General features: G+C 44.6%; 1 protein-coding gene across 1 annotated transcript in view; it reads left to right on the top strand.

The window, feature by feature from the left end:
* Nucleotides 1-23,914, top strand: part of tmem178bb (transmembrane protein 178Bb) — a 387,449-nt gene that overhangs the window by 312,366 nt on the left and 51,169 nt on the right. The window contains exon 3 of the mRNA XM_072269423.1: nt 19,619-19,756. Within this exon, the coding sequence (XP_072125524.1) occupies nt 19,619-19,756 (138 nt within the window). The remainder of the gene's footprint in view (nt 1-19,618; nt 19,757-23,914) is intronic.

Raw genomic sequence — 23,914 nt, 5'->3', positions numbered from 1 at the left:
ATACAGTGAGGTGAGACACTGTCAATGTCGAGGTGTCACTCGGCACTGAGAAAGAAGTGAGGTCTTAGAAGTACAATGCTGAGGTGACATTCCTTTGGTCAAGCAAGGCAGTCCTGGCCCCGCCCTGATCCTACACAGGAGTATACCTAGGGGAGTAGAGATAGGGCATGGTGGTTGATATACTCATGATGGGCTGAAGGGCCTACTTCAGTGCTGTAAATCTCCATGAGTTAAGCACGTGGCAGATGGTTCTCGGAGGGGCAGGGGGTTGGAGGAGCAGAAACTCCTCAAGCTCGCCTGGCAATCAAATTCCACCAAAAGTCCACGACAGTTTGATCATTTCAATCGATCACCCACAGGTGAAGCTGAAACTCCCACCAAACCACGCAGGACTGGCACTTCCTGTACTTAAGCAAGAGGTGTGACCCGTGTGGAGATCACATGGCAAGGTGGACACATGGTGGAGGACACAGCCCCGGGACAGATGGAGAAATTTCTTTAGCCAGAGAGTGGAGAATTTGTGGAATTTTTTACCATAGGCAGCTGTGGAGGCTAGATCATTGGCTGTATTCAAGGTGGCGATTAATAAGTTCTTGATTGGCCAAGGCATTAAAGGTTACAGGGAGAAGGCCGGGGTATGAGGCTGAGGAGGGGAGAAAGGATCAGCCATGACTGAATTGCGGAGCGGATTCGATGCACCAAATGGCCTAATTCTGCTCCTATGTCTTATGGACTTATGGCATTGGCTGGAGACCCTTAAATCCATGAGCAAAGAGTGTCTTCACGTGTCCCGCAGAGGTTAACACATAAAATGCTGAGGAACTCAGCAGGTCAGCCAGCATCTATGCAGAAGAATAAAGAGCTGATGTTTTGGGAAGAAACCCTTCATAAGAACTGAGAGCATGAGAGGATACTTTATGCTGTGGCCTAGAGCTGATGTCCCAGTTCCTTGCCATCTACTGAGTCCCTGACAAGCTGGTGGCCCACCGAGCGCCATGGACTGATGGGGGCTGGGTGCGGGAGGTCGAGCAGGGAAAGGGAAAGTGGTCACATCCTCAGATGCGACTCTGTCCGGGAGAGGCTGAGGGCATTGTGGTTCCAGTAAAGGGAGTCAGAATCACATTGCTCCTTAGAGAAACCAAGAGCTACGGGCTGACGTGGTAAATAACACTGGCACTGCACGTGCCAGGCAACGATCACTGTTTAAAAGACAGAGTCTTTTATCATTAGGCTCCTGAACCAATGTGAATAACTTCACTCACCCCAACACTGAGCTGATTCCACAACCTACAGGCCCACTTTCAAGGGCTCTACAACTCATGTTCTCAATTATTTATTTATTCGTTTGTTTGTTTGTTTGTTTGCTTTTTGTTTATTTATTATTTTTTGTGTGTTTGCACAGTTTGACTTCTTTTGCACATTGGTTGTTTGTCAGTCTTTGTGCGTAGTTTTTCATTGATTCTATTGTGTTCCTTTGTTCTACAGTGAATGCCTGAAAGAAAATGAATTTCAGGGAAATATATGGTGACATATATGTACTTTGGTAATAAATTTACTTTGAACTTGAGTCCAACCACTACTCCGTTGTTGGGACGCCACTATCATTATTCAGTGGCGAGGAGGATGATGAGTGGGGGGGGGGGGGTCGGAAATTGAGAAATTGATACAGAAGGCCATTCAGCCCCTCATTCCTTGCTCCACCGTTCAACAAGACCACGGTTGCTCTTTTCCCTCAGCGCTACTTTCTTGTACTCGTCCCATATGCCTCAACTCTCTTACTGTGTGAAAACCTCAAGAGTTTTGTCTTGAGCGCACTCAGTGGCTGATCCGCTTGGGCAGATAATGCCCTCTCTCTTCCTATCTCTGACCAAAATGGACAACACCTCATAGTCATAGAGATATGGAGCACTACAGCACAGAAACAAGCCCTTCGACCTAGACAGTAAAACAGCGTCACCTGGTTCTAGACAACCCAGTGAAGATCAATTTCATGGTTATTGTCATGGGCCAGCATGTAAGTGCCATGAAAATTAGCTTTTTGTGGTAGTAGAACAGTATGTTACAAACTTCAATTGCATAAACATAAATTAAACATGACTTGCAAGACACTATAAACAAAAACAATGACATTAGTGCAAGTTGAGGGAAATATAGTTCAAGATAGAATTAGAGTTTTTTCAGAGCAGTTCAAGAACTGATCAAGAAAGCAAATGCTTTAGACTCCCCACTCCTGACTATCACTGGTGAATGTACAGTCTCTAGAAAATAAAACTGAAGACCTCAGATCAAGATTGCTGTACCAGAGAGACATCAGGGACTGCTGTGTACTTTGGTTCACGGAAGCATGGCTTTCCCCTGCCATCTTGAATGCAGTGCTGCAGCTTAATGGTTTTACCATTGTCTGCAGAAACAAAACGGCTCAGTCTTTTAAAGGCCGAGGAAGTAGAGTATGCTTTATGATTAACTCATCGTGGTACGCAGACATGGTAGTTCTGTTCCACTCCTGCTCACCTTACCTGGAACATCTAGCAATCAAATGTCACCCTTTTTATCTGCCAAAGGAGTTTTCTGCCATCATCCTGGTAGCGGTGTACGTTCCACCTCAAGCCAACATCAGGCAGGCACTAGAGGAGCTGAGCACTGTAATAAGCAGACACGAAATAACACAGCCTGATGCCTTTCCTATCACTGCAGGGGATTTCAACCAGGGCAGCTTGAAGAAGTCTCAGAACAACTGCCACGAATATATCACCTGTGGAACCAGAGAAGCCAATACACTTGACCACTGTTACACCACCATCAAGAACGCTTACCGTGCCATCCCATGCCCACACTTTGGAAAATCCAATCTCTTGGCTGTATTTCTACTCCCAGTGTACAGTCAGAGACTAAAGACTACAGCACCAGTGGTGAGTATCAAGAAGGTATGATCAAATGAAGTAGAAAAGCACTTGCAGGACCGCTTTGAGTCAGTGGATGGGGCAATATTGAGGGATTCAACCTTAAATCGGAATGCATACGCCACAGTTGTCACTGACTTTATCAAGAGCTGTGTGGATGAGTGTGTGCCTTTGAGAACCATGCTGGACATACCCAATTCAAAAGACACTCGGAGATTCCTAGTGTGCTGAGGGCTTGATCTGTGCCATTCAAGACCAGTGATCCAAAACTAGACAAGAAGTTCAGAGACAACCTATGGAAGGCTATTTTAAGAGCAAAATAAAAATTCAGTTTGAGGTTAGGGACTGTATCAGATGCACGTCAGCTCTGGCAAGTTTTGCAGGCCATTACTTGCTCCAAAGCAAAACTAACATCATAAATGGCTGCGAGGCTTCACTCCCAGATGAGCTCCACACCTTTTATGCTCACTTTGAAAGGCAGAATAAAACTTCATCTATGCGAATTCCTGCAGCATCCGGTGATCCTGCGATCTCTATCTCGGAGGCCGTCGTCAGAACATCTTTCAAAAGTGTGAACCCTCACAAGGCATCAGGCCCTGATGTTGTACCTGGTAGGCCTCTGAAAACCAGTACCAACCCTCTGGCAGCAGTGCTTAAGGCCATCTTCAATCTCTTACTACTGCAATCAAAGGTTCCCTGGTTTAAAAGGGCAATAATCATACCAGTGACCAAGACAAGCAGGGTGAGGCAACACTCACAACACGCTGGAGGAACTCAGCAGGACGGGCAGCATCCGTAGAAAAGATCGGTGGACGTTTCAGGCCGGAACCCTTCATCAGGACTGAAGAGGGAAGGGGCAGAGGCCCTATAAAGAAGGTGGGGGAGGGTGGGAAGGAGAAGGCTGGTAGGTTCCAGGTGAAAAACCAGTAAGAGGGAAGATAAAGGGGTGTGGGAAGGGAAGCAGGGAGGTGATAGACAAGAAAGGTGAAGAAAGAATGATTATATTGTGATTATGCTGCTGAGTTCCTCCAGCTTGTTGTGAGTGTTGCTTTGGCCCCAGCATCTGCAGGTTATTTTGTGTTTACGTTCCCTATTCCCAGTTCCTCCGTCTCCGCCGCATCTGCTCCAAGGATGAGGTTTTCTGTTCCAGGACATCTCAAATGTATTCTTTCTTTAAGGATCGTGGTTTCCCTTCTGCCGTCATCAATGATGCCCTCACCCGCATCTCCTCCATTTCCCGCACTTCGGCTCTCACCCCATCCTCCCGCCACCACAACAGGGACAGAGTTCCCCTTGTCCTCACCTACCACCCCACTAGCCTCCGGATCCAGCACATTATCCTCCGCAACTTCCGCCACCTTCAACAGGACCCCACCACTAAGCACGTCTTTCCCTCTCCACCCATCTCCGCCTTCTGTAAGGATCGGTCCCTCCGTGACTCCCTGGTCCACACGTCCCTCCCCACGGATCTCCCACCTGGCACTTACCCCTGTAAGCGCAAGTGCTACACCTGCCCCTACACCTCCTCTCTTGCCACCATTCAGGGCCCCAAACAGTACTTCCAAGTGAGGCAACTGTTGGGGTCATCTATTGCATCCGGTGCTCCCAGTGCGGCCTCCTCTACATCGGTGAAACCTGACGCAGATTGGGGGACCACTTCATCGAGCACCTCCGCTCCGTCCGCCAAAACAGACAGGATCTCCCAGTAGCCACCCACTTCAACTCTGCTTCCCACTCCCATTCAGATATGTCCATACATAGCCTCCTCTACTGCCATGATGAGGCTAAACTCAGGTTGGAGGAGCAACACTTCATATACCGTCTAGGTAGTCTCCAGCCCCTTGGTATGAACATAGAATTCTCCAACTTCCGGTAATTCCCTCCCCCTCCCTTCCTCTATCCCTATGTCACTCTGCCCCCTTCCCCAGCTGCCTATCACCTCCCTCATGGTTCCACCTCCTTCTACTACCCATTGTGTTTTCCCCCATTCTTTCTTCACCTTTCCCGCCTATCACCTCCCTGCTTCCCTTCCCCCACCCCTTTATCTTTCCCCTGACTGGTTTTTCACCTGGAACCTACCAGCCTTCTCCTTCCCACCCTCCCTCCACCTTCTTTATAGGGCCTCTGCCTCTTCCCTCTTCAGTCCTGATGAAGGGTTCCGGCCCGAAATGTCAACTGATCTTTTCCACGGATGCCGCCCGACCTGCTGAGTTCCTCCAGCGTGTTGTGAGTGTTGCTTTGGCCTCAGCATCTGCAGATTATTTTGTGTTTACGACAAGCAGAGTGAGCTTCCTCGGTGATTATCGTCCAGTTGCATTCACGTCTACCGTGATGACGCGCTTTGAGAGGTTGGTCATGGCTAGAATCAACTCCTGCCTAAGCAAGGACCTGTAATTTGCCTACCAACACAAAAGGTCTACAGCAAATGCAATTGCACAGGCTCTTCACTAAGTCTCAGATCACTTGGACAATAGATTTACCACATCAGGCTGCTGTTTATTGATTACAGCTCAGTGTTCAACACAATCATACCCTCAGGTCTAATCACCATGCTCCAAACCTAGGCCTTTGTACCTCCCTCTGCAAATGGATCCTTGGCTTCCTCACTTTGAGACCACAGTCTATACAGATCAGAAATAATATCTCTTCATTTTTATCATCTTCAGCCTCTCGGATGATTGCATTTGTTACTTTAATGGCCAGAAGATCCATTTTATTGAACTGGAAAAAGACCAATCCTCCTACTACATTTCAATGGTTTTCCCAAACTGTATTACATTTTAAATTTAGAAAAAATTAGAAGTGACATCTTTGATCCTTCGGTTAAATTTGAAGAGACTTGGAAACCATTTATTCAACATTTTCATATGATGTAATTTAACCTTTCTGAATCCTTCTTACTAATTTAAAATATATGAATAGAGGAGCGGAGTTGACGACATTATTGAACGTGTTCGATTTAAGATTGTGGTCTAGCCCTGTTTTGTTCCGTTTGCTTTTTTGGGGCTTAATATTTAGTTTTTTTTTGTTTCTTTTTGGGGGTTTTCTTTGGTTTTTTTCCCTTTTTATTTCTTTTTTCTCTATGATTAATTATATCATGAGTTTGGAAGTCTAGTATACTTGTATTATTTGAAATCTTTTTTGTGTATGCTTATTAACAGTAAGATTATTCCAATCTCTCTGTATCAACATTATTATTCTGTTTATAATTTTGGAAAATTAATAAAAAGATTTAAAAAGAAAGAAAAGAAATTTGCCAACAACACAAGTACTGTTGGCTGAATTTCAAGATGGTGGCAAGGAGGCATACAGGAGGAAGGTAGATCAGCTGATTGAGTGGTGTTGCAACAACAAACTTTCTCTTAATGCCAGTAAGACCAAGGAATTGATTGTGGGGCCTCAGGAAGGGGGAGTCAACCGAACATACACCAGTCCTCATCAAAGGATTAGAAGTAGAAAGGATGAGCAGTTTCAAGTTCCTGGGTGTCAACATCTCGGAAGATATATCCTGGACCCAACATATCGACACAATTAAAAAGAAGGCACAGAAATGGCTATATGTCATTAGCAGTCTGAGGAGACTTCACTCACAGATTTCTACAGATATACCGAAGAGAGCATTCGAACTGGTCGCATCACCATCTAGTATGAAAGGACCACAGCACATAATTTAAAATGCTGCGTGAAGTTGTAAACTTCGCCAGCCCCATCATGGGTACTAGCCTCCCCATTATTGTGGACATCTCAAAAGCCATGCTTCAAAAAAGAATTATCGATCATTAAGGAAACTCCATCACCCTGGACATGCCCTTTTCTCATTTCTCTTTTCTCAACGTTCCAGGAACAGCTTCTTCCTCACCGCTGTCAGATTTCTGAATGAACAATGAACCCCTGGACACTACCTTACTACTTTTTCCTCTCCCTTTGCACTACTTATTTAATTTAATATTTTATATATACTTATTGTAATTTATAGGTTTTTTATTATTAGGTATTGCAATGTACTGCTGCTGCAAAACAACAAATTTCATGACATGCGTGACTGATATTAATCCTGATTCTGATTACTAGATGATAATGGAGAAGAGGCTATTGTTAACTTTGAGATGTGCATCTTCAGGCTCTTTCTGATGGCAGTATTGAGAAGGGGCATAGAGGCCCAGATAGTGGAGCCTCTGATGATGGATGCTGACTTCCTGACACATCGCCTCTCAGTGGTGGGGAGAGCAGTACCCAAGATGGAATCGGCTGAGTACACCATCCTCTGTAGCTTCATGTCTTCCTGTACATTGGCGATCCCCCACCAGTCTGTGATGCAACTGGTCAGAATGCTTTTCACTGTACGTCTGTAGGGGTTTGTCAGAGACTTTGACAGCATGCCAGCGAAAATGTCAACTTCCTGTCTATCCCAACAGCTGCATGATTCTTGTATTTTGCACTTCTAATTCTTCTAAATTCTTAAGGTTGCTTAATTGTTCCCAATATGACAACTTTGCTGTTGCAGGTGTCAGTCTGATGAACCAGCACTGTGCTCCCTCCGTCACAAGGATATCCTTCCTTAGGGAGATCAGACCCAAACTCAACGAGTACGGGTCTGATGAAGGGTCCTGGCCCAAAATGTTGACTGTTTACTCTTTTCCATAGATGCTGCCTGACCTGCTGAGCTCCTCCAGCATTTTGTGTGTGTTGCTTTGGATTTCCAGCATCTGTAGATCTTCTGTTGTTGGGGGAGGGGGAGAGGGGGAGTGGGGGGGAGGGGGAGACACTGAAGCAGGTCACTAGTTCACAGACTTTAATGCAAATAGGATTTTGAGGGAAAAGAAAACAATAACTGCTTGGCCAAATAGGGCCGTTAACTAAAGCCCTCAAACAGAGAACTAGATACCAACACCGCAGTTAAAAGGAATATCTAAACATAAAATGAATACCACTGGTCATCAGCGTCAGTAGACGCAACAGTCCACTTTCTAAGGGAAGGCTGAATGCAAACAGGCAGTGTAACATTGCTGTGGTTTGCTCAAGTCTCGACAAGTGCTACAACGAAAAGACGGGAGTTAAATATTGCCATAATGAAATAATAATTAGCTGAAGCATGCATATTCATGAGTGCAATTGCCAAATCTGCTGTGTAGCCCACCCGCAGGGGCACGTAAACCCTGCATCAGATTCTGTGATTGTGACAGATCCTCTTCACAATAAAGGCCAGCATTTTGTTTGCCTACCTTACAGCTTCCTGAACATTCTCGTTAGCTTCCAGTGATTTGTGTGCAAGGACACTCAGATCCTCTCAATCCATCACCATTTTAAAAATACTCTGTCTTTTCATTTTTTTTTCTTAAACATTAACTGCAGGCCTCATTTTTTCACATTATATTCCATTTTGTTGTGTCCTTGCCCACCTCTGAAAAACCATAAAATCTCTTCCCAACCCCAAAGCACATGGAACTGTACAGCGCAGAAACAGGCCCTTCAGCCCACAGTGTTATGCTACACTAATCCAATAGTGCACATTGCTATCCAGATGGTCATTGCTGTCCAGAAAACACTCAAACCCCTGAGATGCCCACCAGTCCCAGAACCCCCCCCCCCATTGTACCCATGCACCCTGCATGCTCCTCTTCTGGGGACACATGGGCATGGGTATAACCCCAGAAGAGGGCAGTTTGGGCAGAACTCATGACTGCCCATTGCCTGTGAATGGCCTCCTTGGCCAGGCCCAGGAGCAAACCGACCAGGAGATCTCCTGACCAATTCAGAAACAGACTGAAAAACAGCCAGAACTTGAGGAACAGCTCCTTCAAACATCAGTCACCTGTGTCTGTACTGTTACAACGCTATCAGCCAGCGTAATCAAAGACCCCACCCAACCTGGACTTTCTCTCTTCTCCCCTCTGCCATCAAGCAGAAGATACAAAAACCTGAAAGCACGTATCACCAGGTTCAGAGACAGCTTCTGTCCCACTGTTATCAGACTCGTCTTCAGAATCTAGCTCGTTATAATCACTTTATCATTTACCCACACTGTACTTTCTCTGTTGCTTTTCCATTATTTTCTGCATTGTTATTGTTTTACGTAGATCAATACACTGCGTAATAATTTCATTTGTATTTGCAAGATAAGCTTTCCACTGTATCTTGGTATATGTGACAATAATCAAACCAATATCATTAACACTCTCTACACCTCTAGCAGCCTCATTACCACCGCCATTGATTACTCATGCATCTCCATCAGCTGGATCCATCTTGGCGACTAGCCACCCCAGCACTGAAGGCAGCTTCAAAAGGTGATGCCTAAAAAGGCAGCATCCATCATTAAGGACCACCATCACCCAGGACAAGCCCTCTTCTCATTGCTTCCATCAGGGAGGAGATACAGGAGCCTGAAGACACAGATTCAATATTTTAGGAACAGCTTCTTCCCCACTGCCATTAGATTTCTGAATGGACAGTTAACCACCATACGCTACCTCACATTGCTTTCTTTCTGTTTTTGCTCTTTTTGCACTATTTATTTAATATTTAATATATATCTTGCCTGCTCATCATACTTAGAGGTCCTACTTAGGCTAACATTACCTGCATTAATCCTCCTATACAAGGTGTTCCAAGTTGGAAGGACAAGGTAGGGTAGGACTTACTTACAGTAGGGCACTGAGGTGTGCAATAGAACAAAGGGACCTGGGAAGACAGATCCATAATTCTTTGCATGTGCTGTCATGGGTAGATAAGATTGTAACGAGAGTTTTGGGCACGTTGACCTTCATAAATCAGAGCACTGAGTACAGGATGTTATGATGAAGTTCTGTAAGATCTTGGTGAGGAACTTGGAGTATTGTGTGCAGATCTGGTCACTCACCTACAGGAAAGATATCAATAACCTTGAAAGAGTGCAGAGAAAATTTACAAGGATGTTGCCGGGACTTGAGGATAGATCTGCAAACATCAGATTTTGCCAGACTTGAGTCATAGGGAACGGCTGAATAGGTTAGGACTTTATTTCTTGGAGCACTGGAGACTGAGGGGTGATCTTATGGAGGTATATAAAATTATGAGGTTTAAAATTGGGTAAATTTAGGCAGGCATTTTCCACTGAGCTTGGGTTAGACAAGAAGTAGACATCATAGGTTGAGGGTTAAAGTTGAAATATTTAAGGGGAATCTGAGGGGGAATGTGTTCACTTAGGGAGTGGTGCGAGTGTGGAACAAGATGCCAGTGGAGGGGATAAATGCAGGTTCAGTTGCAACATTTAAGAGAAGGTTCAGTAAGTATGTGGATGAGAGGGGTACAAAGGCCGATGGTCCAGATGCATGCAGATGGACTAGGCAGAAGATTGGGTCAGCATAAACTGGATGGGCCAAAAGGCCTGTTTCCGTGCCACGGTACTTTATAATTCGATGTAAATTGTTCATCTAATTACATTTTAATCTTTGCAAGCAAAGATCGCAGAGATAAGAGGGGAGAAAAAAGGTGTGTTGCTAGAATGCCCTTCACTTCTTCAGGACGTAACAAAGCAGGTCATGGCCAATGAAGTACTTGTTATGCTGTGCAGACACTGCGGACAGAGCAAAGTCACTCAAACTATAAAGAAAAAATCACAATAATTTGTCTTTGTGCTCCTGGTTGGAGGATGAACACAGCCAAGGTGCGGAGGGAACCTCCTGGCCTCCTTTGGGGAGGCTGGAGAGGAGGGAGAAGAGAAAATCCCCAGGCAAGCTCACTGATGCCCAGACTGCCATTCTGGGAACTGCCTGCAGTCTTTATTTTCATTTGTTTTCGGGATTTAAGGACATCACGTGCAACTGGTACCTTGTGATGCCAGAGACCCGGGTTCAATTCTGATGGCCAGCAATGCCTGTGTGGAGCTTGTACATTGTATCTGTGATCTCTTGGGTTTCCCCTGGGCACCACATCCCGAAGATTTACAGGTTGGTTGGTCAATGGGTCACTTTAACTTACCTCCATTGTAGTTAGGAAATAGAGGAATCAGTGAGGTATTAATGGGCACATGAGAGGGAATTAGTTCCACAGAAAATAAGTGGAAGAATTGGTCCTGACTGAGTCCTGATGAATGTCCTGTTTGTTCCCCTCCATAAATACTGCGTGACTTGCTGACATGCTGAATTCCTGCAGCGTTTTGCTTGTGTTGCCCAGGGAGAATAGGATAGATAGTCTGAGAGCTGGCATAGACTTGATGGGCCGAAATGCCTTGTTCTGTGTGGTGAAGAATTATTTGCCATCTTGAGCTACACATGAGAACGTGGTGATGAGTATTTGCTGGCCACGACCGTGGGCCTTTCAAACTGAGCTCTTTGAAGCAGTCGTGTGAAAACCTTTTCATCTCCCTAAGAGGCTTGAGGTTTGGTTTCACCACCCCCTCCAAGGCAACTTGGGTTGATATTCCAGTGTGGATCAGAAACTCATACCTGGATTCTGGAGTGGGAACCCATGACCCTCAGGGCCTCCCAGATGTGAGAAGACAGCAGCTGATAAAGAACCACGGGTGATCTCTTTTGGGTTTCTGTGGCACCATTGGAATGGAAAATAACCATCATATAGAGCTAATACTGCTGAGATGCACTGAACAGCTGTACAGGCATCAGTTGAGGGCTCACTCAATGTGGTACAGGCTGCAAACACTCACTCTGTGATACAGATGTGACTGAGTGTCTAGCTGCATCTCTCCAAAGCATGGTTAAGGACCAGCCACTGCCGTGTGAGATGGGAGTCAGACCATTAAGGGCACCCATACCTTTCCACTTTGCGCCATTCATGGTTTGCAGAAACCCCGTGGCTCGTGTCCACCTTTAATTGAGAGCACATTTGCACAATTTGCTGTTTTATTTTGTGTTCAGTTGAAATGCTCAGACTGTCACAGAAGGATTTGAACTTACATTATTTTGCCAGAGGGTGGTGAATCTGCAAAATTCGTCACCCCAGATGGCTGTGGCCAAGTCGTTGGGTATATTTAAAGTGGAGGTTGGTGGGTTCTTGATTAGTAATGGTATCAAAAGGTTATGGGGAGAAGGCAGGAGAATGAGGTTGAGAGGGATCATAAATCAGCCATGATAGAATGGTGGAGCAGACACGATAGGCCGAATGGCTTAATTCTGCTCCAATGTCTTATGGTCTATTCTCAGGACACCACTCCAGTAATGTAAATGTTACCTCACACTAATGATACAATGAGACCATAAGACATAGCAGCCATTTGGCTCCACTGAATCTGCTTTGCTATTTGACCATGGCTGATTTATTCTGGTTGCCAAGTCCAGCCCCTGTGCTCACATTTCAGCCTCTGTTCAAAGAGCTCTGGCGCCCACCTCCACATGTTAGTCACTGTGTCCCAGCCACATTTCCCAGGGATTGGTATGGCTTACCAATGAATTCCTGGGCACATGACCCCATGGGAAGCGCAAGCCAGCCTTCAGTTGGGGTTACAGGGATAAGCTAAATGGGCCAAAGGGCTCGGAGCTTCCGGTTGGCTTCTTATCCAGAAGCGTTTAGTTTCTCTTGCCTGAAGAAATTCAACATTACATCTAAAACCAGGGAAGACAGTACACTCGATAAATGTACCTGGAAGAATTCCATTCAATAGGGAGCTGTGCTGCATGGGAACGACCTCCGCTGGTCTGCAGGGAAAAAGTGGCAGCTGTGGAAGGAGAGACTGAACAAACAAAAGACACAACCACTAACCGCAGCCACCACGTACTCTTGCCCACACTGCACCTGAACATGTGGGTCCCAGATCAGCCTCTGCAGCCACCTGAGGATCCAACAGTAGACAACCCCTTAGAAAAACATCTCACTCAACTCGAATGATCACATTACCACTGGTTTTGTAAATGTAATAATGCTGTCAGCAAGACAATCGAGTTCACCTCTCATCTTATATTCAGCATTTAATTAATGTCAAGGCCCTAATTAAGCAATGTTGGATTATACTGAGAGAAGGTGGTTACTAGTCCATTCATTCCTAAAAGACGATCCTAGCCAGCAGTGGGAAAATAAGGCGAGGAGAGGTACACAAAACAACAATCCCTTGTTATTCATTCCTATCAACTCTCCACAAATCCTCAGGCAATCTGGGGAGGACAGACTTGGGCACAGCTGAAACACTGACTGATATAGGACGGCTTGTAGCCACAAGAAGCAAGCAAACAAAGAACAGCTTGCATTTGTACAGCGCCGTTAGCAGAACTGTGCCAATGTTGATCAGGGAGACTCAGCCAGACTCACATGGATACTAGGAGACAGAAGACAGTCAGAACAGCAGATATCATCGTCAACATACTGTAAGTTGTCCCTACTGTGTAGGTGGGTGGAGGATTTGTGGAGAGTTGATAGCAATGAACAACACGGAATTGTGTGTTCTTGCTGATTAGCATTGACAGTGGGCTGAGGAGCCAATTTCAGGAAACACTTTGGTAAAGTAACCTCTGTCCCTCCGACTATACCCCTTGCCCATCCTCTGGACTTTTCTCCCCCCCCTCCCCCTTTTCTTTCTCCCTAGGCCTCCTGTCCCATGATCCTCTCATATCCCTTTTGCCAATCAACTGTCCAGCTCTTGGCTCCATCCCTCCCCCTCCTGTCTTCTCCTATCATTTCGGATCTCCCCCCCCCCACTTTCAAATCTCTTACTAGCTCTTCTTTCAGTTAGTCCTGACGAAGGGTCTCGGCCTGAAACGTCGACTGTACCTCTTCCTAGAGATGCTGCCTGGCCTGCTGCGTTCACCAGCAACTTTTATGTGTGTTGCTCGAAATTCCAGCATCTGCAGATTTCCTCGTGTTTGAACCATGGGTATCTGGCGGGTCAGGCTTCCATCCTGATCACTGTTACTGGAGTTGTGCTCGCCCAGTGCCAGCTTGCCTTGGGCAGTGCCATCTTGTCTCAGTGTCAAAGGACCCTGGCCCCAGTCGCAGCTTGGCTGCTTGGAACCATTTGCGTTTGGTAGGTGAGCTCCTCAGTTCCCCCCCCCCACCACACTTCTGTTGAGGTGAAGGTTCTTGCTCCCAGAAGCTAGGTAAAGGTAGGTCTCCATCAGAAACACAAGAGATTCTGCAGATGCTGGAGATCTTGAGCAACACACACAAAATGCTGAAGGAACCCAGCAAGTCAGACACCATCTATAGATGGGAATGAGCAATTGACATTTTGGACTGAGACCCTTCATTAGGACTGGAAAGAAGAGCGAAAAGCCAGAATAAGAAGACAGGGTGGGGGGGACCTTTTCATTTCAGCCCCTCTCCTCATCCACTGACATCCTCCCTCACCTGGTTTCACCTATCATTCCCCTACCGCCACCTTCCAAATGGATTCTTTGAATCTACTATATTTGGAACGCCAGTCTGCTCCATCATGGGCACAACCCTCCCCACCACCGAAGACAACTTCAAGAAGTGGTTCCTCAAGAGGGCAGTCACCATCAGGGGCATGTCCCCTTCTCATTCCTACCATCAGGGTGAAGATATGGGAGCCCGAAGACCCACACACAACAATTCAGGAACAGCTTTTGCCCCTCTGCCGTTAGATTTCTGAATGGTCCGTGAACCCGTGAACATAACCTCAGTATTCCGCTGTCTTTGCATGTACTGCTCCTGCAAAATAATATATTTCATGTTATATAAGACAATGATAATAAACCTGATTCTGATTCCGATTCTGGAGCCTCTGACTGTATGTTAACACCCCTAAAAGATAAATCCCTTTCTAGACTCCTGTCTGACACTTCAAATCAAGTATTGGTATTGCTTTACTATTAAAAAGCTTATCTTGCATACTGTACATACAGATTATTACAGAGTGCATTGAGCTGGAACAATGCAGAATAAAGTGTAAAAGTTACTGAGCAATGCAGTGCAGATAAACAATAAATACAAGATTATAATGATGTATTTTGTAAAACCAAGACTTCATCTTATTTTACGAAAGGTCTGCATAAGAATCTGATAACAGTGGGATAGAAGCTGTCTTTGAGCCTGGTAGTGTGTGCTTTCAGACTTCTGTATCTTCTGCCTGATGAGAAAGGGGAGACGAGAGAATTCGGGGTGGGTGGAGATCACTGTTCCCTCTAAGCTATACAGGTGCACGGCCACACAGCACAGTAACTGAAATGTTCCCGTGCACATAGCCTTTGTTGCCATGCAGCTGGAATTTTCTTTTATATAATGTTAATATAATTTTGAAATCTATATTAATATAATTGTGAAATACCCTGAAATTATGTGTTAAGGAATACAATCCATAAATTTTCTAAATAATACATGCACCACAACCTTTACTTTGAAACATTTTACAACACTGAGAAAAGAATGTTGTATGACTGACAAAAAGTATTCAGCTACAATTATGAACTACGACAAAAGCTTTGCCTCAAAAATACCCGTTTCAACTTACTGAGAAAGATGGGTTCAACTAAGACGTTTACTGAAATTTTAAACTACATGCTTAGAAACGATGAATTTGAAGAACTGTCAATTTTTGTTGACATCGTTGGAAAATTTCAAGCTTCCAGTGCTGACTATGAACATGAAATCTGTCTTAAGAACTCAATCAAATGTAAATCCAGAAACAGACTAGAAGTGGAACATTTGGATGATCTCATAAAGATTAAAATGTATCTTTCATCTTGATGCGAAATTCATCTGGATAGTGTTCATAGACAATGAATTTGTAATAAAGACAGAAAAAGTTACAAAACGTGAAATATTTTCCTTGTACTGAATTTCATTATACCATTCAATTAATAAATAAAATCAAAAGTACATGATTTTTAAATATTCATTTAAAAAATTCATGGTATGTATATTACAAAAATAATTTTAAAGTGCTGTACAGTTTTCAGGCCATGTAAAAATGTCATGCTCAGAGCAATGGTAGGTCTGTGCGGCTGTAAAAAAATAATTAATGGGAACATTGGTGGGGTCTTTGATTTTGCTGGCTATTTTTCTGAGGCAGCAAGAAGTATAGACAGGGTCCATAGATGGGAAGCTGGTTTGCATGATGTGCTGAGCTGTGTCCACAACTCTTTGTAGTCTTTTTTTGCGGTCATATGCAGAGCAGTTGCCAAACCAACCTGTGATGCATCCAGACAGAATCCTTTCTATGGTGCATTGATAAGAGTCAATGGGGATATGGCAAATTTATTTAGCCTCCTGAAGAAATAGAGGCATTGGTGAGCTTTCTTGGTCATGGCTCCCACAGAGATATTCACAAAATTACATAGAACTCTGCTGGTGTCCTGGTTAGTACGTACCCTACCACACACAGCAAAAACTGATGCCCTGGCTGTAATTGTGTAACTTTTGTGGGATGTTAATGTGGCAAATCAACTCTTGCATTGCAGCCTTCCACCAATTCATTGGTTGCAAACCATTTTAGGGCAGGTTTCCCATGAAAGGGATCACACAGTAAGAAAATCAGCTGTGGCGTTTGTTAACTTATAGGGCACTCGGAGATGTGAGCAGGTTTGGCAAACCGTAGACAGTGGAGATGCTCCTGTGAGGTGTTCATCCTTGAGATTTAAACCTGCGGTCTCCTGCTTCTGAAAACACGGAAAATAATAATTACTTCAACAAAGTAAGTAAGTTAAGTTGTGTCTGGTGGGAGGGAGACATGATAATGAGGGGGCGGGGCATCGCAGGAGAGAGAATGGTTAAAAAATCAAAACCTCCACACATTGACATATTGATTGGCAGTGATCAACACTGTCTAATGCAGTGCTGAACAACAATTCAGCTGTAGCATATGAAAGAGAAGCATAATTTCAATGGTGTAGTGAAAGAGCAGGGAATGGCTTTAAATGGGTTATTCTTTAAATGAACCAGTGGTGGGCTTCTGTGGTGCTGTGTTGTTCCATGAATAGGTCTTGATGATGTATTTTGAGAGAGGTAATAAACTTTACAGGCTAGTGATTCACTTCACAGCCCAGATATCACCCCTACTGTTTACTTCCCTGATGCAGTCAAACCTTCCTGAAAGCACGACCACCTGGTACTAACACTGTCTATCGAACAGCTTGTTTCAAAACAGACATGCTGAATAAGTTACGTAGTTCAAGGAAGCTTATAGACCTGATGGATAATATCACTTAGCATATCAAATAGCTGATGTGTTGGGAGTTTTATGTACTCAAGGAAGTTAGGTTTACAGCATTAATAGTGGAAAGCTGAGAACTGCATCTCCAAATCCGTTTGTGTAAGAAGGGAGTCTGAGGAAATATCATATGCATGTGAAGCCATCCACGTGGCAGAGAAAGGGTATAAGTGTTCAGGCTCATTGAGAATGGGATAAGGAATATTAAGAAACCTGAAAGAAACACGGAGTGAACTAGAATCCATTCCTCTAGCTTCAGTTCCTGCAATGAACGGTTCTTTTGTCTACATTTTTGGTATTTTTTTTAGTATTGTACCTATGATTTGGGAATTCTTTATCGTTTGTGTTTTAGGAATGTTTTGTATTTTAGAAATGGTTTGCGATTTGGAAATGTGTAAGTTAGAAATTTTCAGTGTGTTTTAAATGTATTTTAAGAATGCTGTTTGGATTTAAACCTGCATCACTGAAAAAAAATGAAATGAGTTTTAAACTACTTTGTTTGCTGGAAGTATCTTCTCCTTGGTAGGGAGAGGGGATCCTCTGCTCAATTAGTGGGTATTGGCAACTAAGCTCATTATGAAGAATAAGCAGGGAAGTAACTTAGTCTTTAAAGATTGGGTAGCTGCAATATAATCTCCCTTTAGTAAGTGTACTCATGGCTATTTATGACCAATCAGGCTTAGGGTTTTCATCTGAGTTTAGAACTTCACAGTCAACAAACCCAATACCATCACAGAACTTCCAATGTAGAACATACAAAAGAGTACGGGCCCTTCGGCCCACAATGTTGTGCTGAGATTTTGCCTGACAATCACAGAAAAAGCACTCCGCACTATTGAGCATATCTACAAGGAACACTGCCACAAGAAAACAGCATCCCATCTTCAAGGACCCCCACCATGCTCTCTCCTCACTGCTTCAATCGAGAAGGAGGTACAGAAGCTCTGGGTCCTACACTACCAGGTTCTGGAACAGTTATTACCCCCCCCAAGCATCAGACTCCTGAACCAGCGTGGATTACTTTACTCACCTCAACTCTGAATTGATTCCACAACCAATGGGTTCACTTTCAAGGACTCTGCAACTCATGTTCTCAATATTCTATAGTTACTTGTTTTCTCTTTGCTCAGTTTGTCTTCTTTTTGCACATTGGTTGTTAGTCAGCCTTTGTGTAGTGTTTCATTAATTCTATTGTACTTCTCTGTTCAAAAGTGAATAACTTGCACGAAAATGAATCTCAAGGTAGTGTTTAGTGACATATACATACTTTGATAATACATTTACTTTGAACTTTGACCTCTTAACCTACTCCAAGATCCATCTAACCCTTCCCTCCCACATAGACCTCCATTTTCTTTCATCCATGTGCTTATCTAACAGTAACTTAACTATTCCACACACCCACCATTCTCTATATAAAGAACTTACCTCTGACAATCCCCCTTTAATTTCCTCCAAATCATCTTAAAATTGTGCCCCTAGTTTTAGTCACTGGTGGTGGCATATTTGCAGGCTAACTCTTGCCAAATGCTCCAATGCCTAAGATTTCCATTACTGACTGGACCAGTTCAGCTTGAGACCTCTCACCTGCAAATACTGAACCCATACACCCCTGCTATTGGCCATCTGACACATCAGTCATCAGGGAACCCCACCTCCCCAGCCAATGGGGAACTAATCAGACTGTTCATTAACTAGTTCTTGACAGGCTTTTCTCTGTCCTGATGATAGAAACACTCAGCAGGTCAGCCAGTCTGTAGGAAGAGAAGCACGAGTTAGCATTTCAGGGTGTAGACCCTTTGTCAGAGCTGGAATGGAGGGAGAAGAAACTCATTAAGCTGAGGCACAAGAGATTCTGAAGATGCTAGAAATCTGAAGCAACACACACAAAATGTGGATGTACTCAGCAGGTCAGGCAGCATCTATGGAGAGGAAATGAACAGTCAATTCATGATGAAGAGTCCTGACGAAGGGACCTGGCCCAAAGTATCGACTGTCCATTTCCCCCCATAGATGTTACCTGATCTTCTGAGCTCCTCCAGCATTTAGTGTGCTAAATTCATTAAGCTACAGGGAGGGGGCATCTCTGGTAGGCTGTGGGGATAGGTTGTAGACAAGATTATCCAGTCAGCGAGTGATTGGGAGCAGTCATGAATGAGAAAATAGATGAAAAAGTGTAAAAATGCAGAGCAGGAAGATATGCCTAGCTGGTCAAGGTGGAAACATCCTCCACTCAAAGAGGGAAAAGAAGGAAAACAACAAACAAGCTGAGCTTTCGGGATTTGATTCTACCATTTCAGGCTCCTTGATTTTTATCTGAGTCAGTTGCTAACCCAATATTTGCTGCGTTTGCTCTCTGTGTGACAAGCCCATTCTTTCAGGACCAGTTCTAAATTTTACAAACTAAATGCAGGTAAGTGGGACTGGTAGAGATAAGTACTAAAGGGTCAGCATAGACATGTTGGGCTAAAGGGCCTGTTTCCCTACTGTACAGTTCTTTAAGGACAGGTACAACAATTGTCTAAGCAGGTGTTTTATTACAGTAGACATCAGCTGCTGGAGAAAGGATATTTTCCCTGTAAAGATTAATGAGCTTTGCCTTCTCTTTTTTTTCCTTCTACAGATCTCCGCCGGATGACAGCTGGATTTATGGGAATGGCAGTTGCTATCATCCTTTTTGGCTGGATTATCGGGATCCTTGGCTGCTGTTGGGATCGGGGACTGATGCAGTATGTGGCTGGCTTACTGTTCCTCATGGGAGGTAAGGATGTCCATCCATCCGTGCCTTCAGGTCGTGTCCAAAGGCAAGGTTACTGCCGGTGATGTAAACTTGACAGAACATTCTGGGAGCATTCGGCAAGTCAGGCAGTATCTGAGGAAAGGGAAGCAGTTATTATTCCAGATTCTGCAGATGCTGGAACTCAGCATGTCAAGCAGCATCTACAGAGGGGGATTAACAGTTGCTGTTTTGGACCAAGACCCTTCATCAGGACTGGCTCATCACCCCTCCTAGTCAACCCCACACCCCATCACCTCCTCACATCATACCCGATCGTTCTCCCACAAACCCCTCATCTGACCAAGGATAGGATTCCTCTTAAACACATGAGTTTCAGAAATACTGCAAATCTTGAGCAATGCACACAAAATGCTAGAGGAACTCAGCAGATCAGGCAGCATCTATGGAAGAGAATAAACAGTCCACGTCTTGGGCTAACACCCAATGGCCTTTCATCAGAAGTGGTTGAGACTCTAGAGGTGAACCTAGTAGTTCTCAGGGGCCCTTATCATTGGTGCCAGCTCCTGAAATTAAATGTAAAATAAAAGTGCAGTTCAGTCCTGGAGGAACGACTGCAAGCTGAAAGGTAGCAATTGGAGAATAGTTTCATCAGTCAAGGGCTAATGGGGTGACGTTATCTGGAAACCACTATTTCTATTATCCAGGGCAGATAATATCTGAAAACCCTTTTTACTGGGTGTCTCTAGAAATGGCTTGTTAGCCCCTCACTAACAGCCTCAAGATCGAGAAAACCCACCTTTCTCCAGCTTCGTACGTCTAGGGAGCATATGACTTTGGTCCCCGCCAGATCCGTGAGATTGAGATGTCTTGCCCACCCAAACCCCAGTTTGTGTAAATGCTGTGTGATTTACTGCCCCTGCAATAGCCCGTTGGCATGCAATAACAAATTGTACACTGCATAAAATTATAAAGAAGTATATTTATGAACATTAAATTAACCGAAGAGTTGGTAAGGAAAAGAAAGAAAAAAACAAAGAGGGCCCATTATGATTAAGCAATCAAATGTGCACACAAATTTCTAGAGCTCAAGTCTTCCAAAAACCATTTTCGCCAATCCTCAGTAGATCTTCGTGCCTTGGCTCCATCGAATCGTGTTTTCCCGCCGGATCGAATCCTATGACTGGTTCTCTACAGTGTCTTCTCACTTCATCTCCCACCAAACAAAGACAAAGACCCACACCGGTGTCAGTCACAAAAGCCACTCCTCCAGCCTTCTCTAGAACCTTCTCCCGTTCCACTCTCCTGATTGGATGACCCACATTCCTAAGCATCCCCTAGCTTTAACAGTAACCCAAACACTGCTTCTACAGGAAGACCATTACATGAAATACCCTACAACATTGGCAGTTAAACCTTTACCAAGGCATTACAATAAATAGGCTTTTTCAAGGAAATATCCAGAACTGAAGGATGCAGAAATCACTCAACAGTCTAACATCCTAATCCTAATGCAAAGACACCCCAGACACCAGGCCTAGACGCCAATCCCAGATGCCAACCCAAGACACGAGTCTCAGACACACCCCAGACATCAGTCCCAGAATACAGTCCTAGAAACCAACCCAGATGAATACCAAATAACAATCCTAAATACTAACCCCAAATTCCATTGCAGCACCAAATATGAACCCCAGATACCAATCACAGAAGTCAGATACAAAGCCCAGACACCATTCTCAGATACCAACTCCAAAACCCTGATACAAGACCCAAATGCCAACTCAGTACCAAATACCAAGCCCAGGCACCAACCCCCGCACCATAAACCTGCCCCAGACACACTCAGTGCTAGATGTTCACCTCAGACACCAAGCTCCCCTCCCCCCACTATATTCCAACCACAGATACCAAGCAGCACACAGGTGCCAACCTTCCAACCCAGATACCAGCTTGAGGACCCAGATAATATCTTTTGGATGGCAATAAAATCATACCATTTCCAATCCGCCAGAGTAGAAACATGCAGATACCCTCCCAATATAAGCCCATGGCCCTTGATTCTGATAGAAACACGCCATCCAAATGCACATGCCACAATTAAGGTTCCGATCTCACATCCAGGCCATAATTTCTCAGCGTGATTCACCAGTGTCCTAATTTCAAGAAACAAGCCCAATGCTAATATATTAATTTCACTGCCTGGAAATGCATGCCACTATCCAGTTCCGATCACTCTGCTGCAAACCTGTTGAATAGCTGGAACTGAGCACCAAGGCAGCCCCTGCCTCCAGGAGGGAGGAACTGTGATATACCTGGGTAACCCGAGGTTTTGCCGCAAAAATTGATAGGATGGTGTGTTGGCTTTAATTAGTCGGGGGCTGAGTACAAGAGCCTCAGGATAATGTCGCAGTTCTATAAAACCCTAGTTAGACCACACTTGGAGTATTGTGTTCATTTCTAGTCGCCCTATAGATGCTGCTTGGATTAGATATGAGGAAAGGTTGAGTGGGCTAGGGCCTTTCACTTTGGAATGAAGGAGGGTGAGAGGAGACTTGATAGAGGCGTACAAGATGACAAGAGGCATAAATAGTGTGGACAGCCAGCGCTTTTTTCTGAGGATGGGAATGGCTAATACGAGAGGACATACTTTGAAGTTGATTAGAGGAGGGTATAGCGAGAATCAGAGGTAAGTTTTTTTACACACACAGTGGTGGGTGTACGGAATTTGCTGCCGGGGTGGTTAGGGACATTTTAGAGACTCTTAGATAGGCACATGGATGAATGAAAAATGGAGGGCTGTGTGGGAGGGAAGGGTTAGATTGATCTTGGAGTAGTTTAAATGGTCAGCACATCATTAAGGGCTGAAGGGCCTGTACTGTTTTGTGTTTGATGTTCTGAACATAATTTATGGAGACAGGAGCTTCAGAAAGAATTATGACATTGTATTGTGCAGTTCTGGTGACTGTACAATGTGATTAAGCTCGAGAGGGTGAGGGAAAGATTCACGAGGATGTTACCAGTACTGGAGGGCTTGAGTTATACCAAGAGACTGGACAGGCTGGGACTGTTTTCCCTTGAACGATGGAGGCCAAGGGGGGTGACCTTATAGACTTTTATAATATCATGAGGGGTGTAGATAAGGTGTTTGGTCACAATCAAGGACAGTGAAGACTAAAGCTAAAGGGTATAAAGGTGAGGGGGGGGGGATTTAATGGGGACCTGAGGGGCAAGTTTCTCACAGAGACTGAAAGGTACAATATATGGAACAGGCTACAAAAGGAAGTGATAGGGTCAGGTATAATGACTGCACTTAATAGACATTTTGACATGTAAGATTAGATTAGTTTATGAGAACACTCAGTCTTTTATTGTAATTTAGAAATGCATACATGCATTAAGAAATGATACAATGTTCCTCCAGAGTGATATCACAGAAAACAGAACAAACCAAAGACTAACACTGACAGAACCACATGATTATAACATATAGTTACAGCAGTGCAAAACAATACCATAATTTGATAAAGAACAGACCATGGGCATGGTAAAAAAAAAAAGTCTAAGTCCCGAGGTGATCGACTCCCGAGTCCCCGATAGCAGGCGGCAAAACGGAGAAACTCCCTGCCATAAACCTCCAGGCACCATCAACTTGCCGATGCCTTGGAAGCGGCCGACCACAGCCGACACCGAGTCCATCCGTCTGAAAACTTAGAGCCTCCAACCAGCCCCTCTGATACCGCCTGCCGAGCTCCATCCTCTGCCGAGCACCTTCAACCTAGCCCCGGCCGCTGAAACAAGCAAAGCTGAGGATTCGGGGCCTTCTGCTCCGGAGATTCCAGTTACCACACAGTAGCAGCGGCAGCGAAGCGGGCATTTCAGAAGTTTCTCCAGGTGTTCCTCTGTACTCTCATGTCTGTCTCCATCAAATCAGAATTGTGCACAGTCCCCTACCTGACAGATTACAGATATCATTCACCGGAGAGGCCGCACGCACTGTGTCGCGCCGCCGTCTTCTCCTCCTCCTCCTCCATTATGGATAGGAAAGGTTTTGGAGGGATATTGGCCAAACATGGGCAAATGGGACTACCTCAGCTCGGTGCCTCGGTCAGTACAGACAAGTTGGGCTGAAGGGACTGTTTCTGTGCTATATAACTCTGTGATTCTATGACATTCGGGCTT

Source organism: Mobula birostris, chromosome 9 (assembly GCF_030028105.1).
Source record: "Mobula birostris isolate sMobBir1 chromosome 9, sMobBir1.hap1, whole genome shotgun sequence".
Lineage (NCBI taxonomy): Eukaryota > Metazoa > Chordata > Chondrichthyes > Myliobatiformes > Myliobatidae > Mobula > Mobula birostris.
The sequence above is the reverse complement of the archived record's forward strand: the minus strand, read 5'-3'. Positions and strand labels throughout refer to the sequence as shown.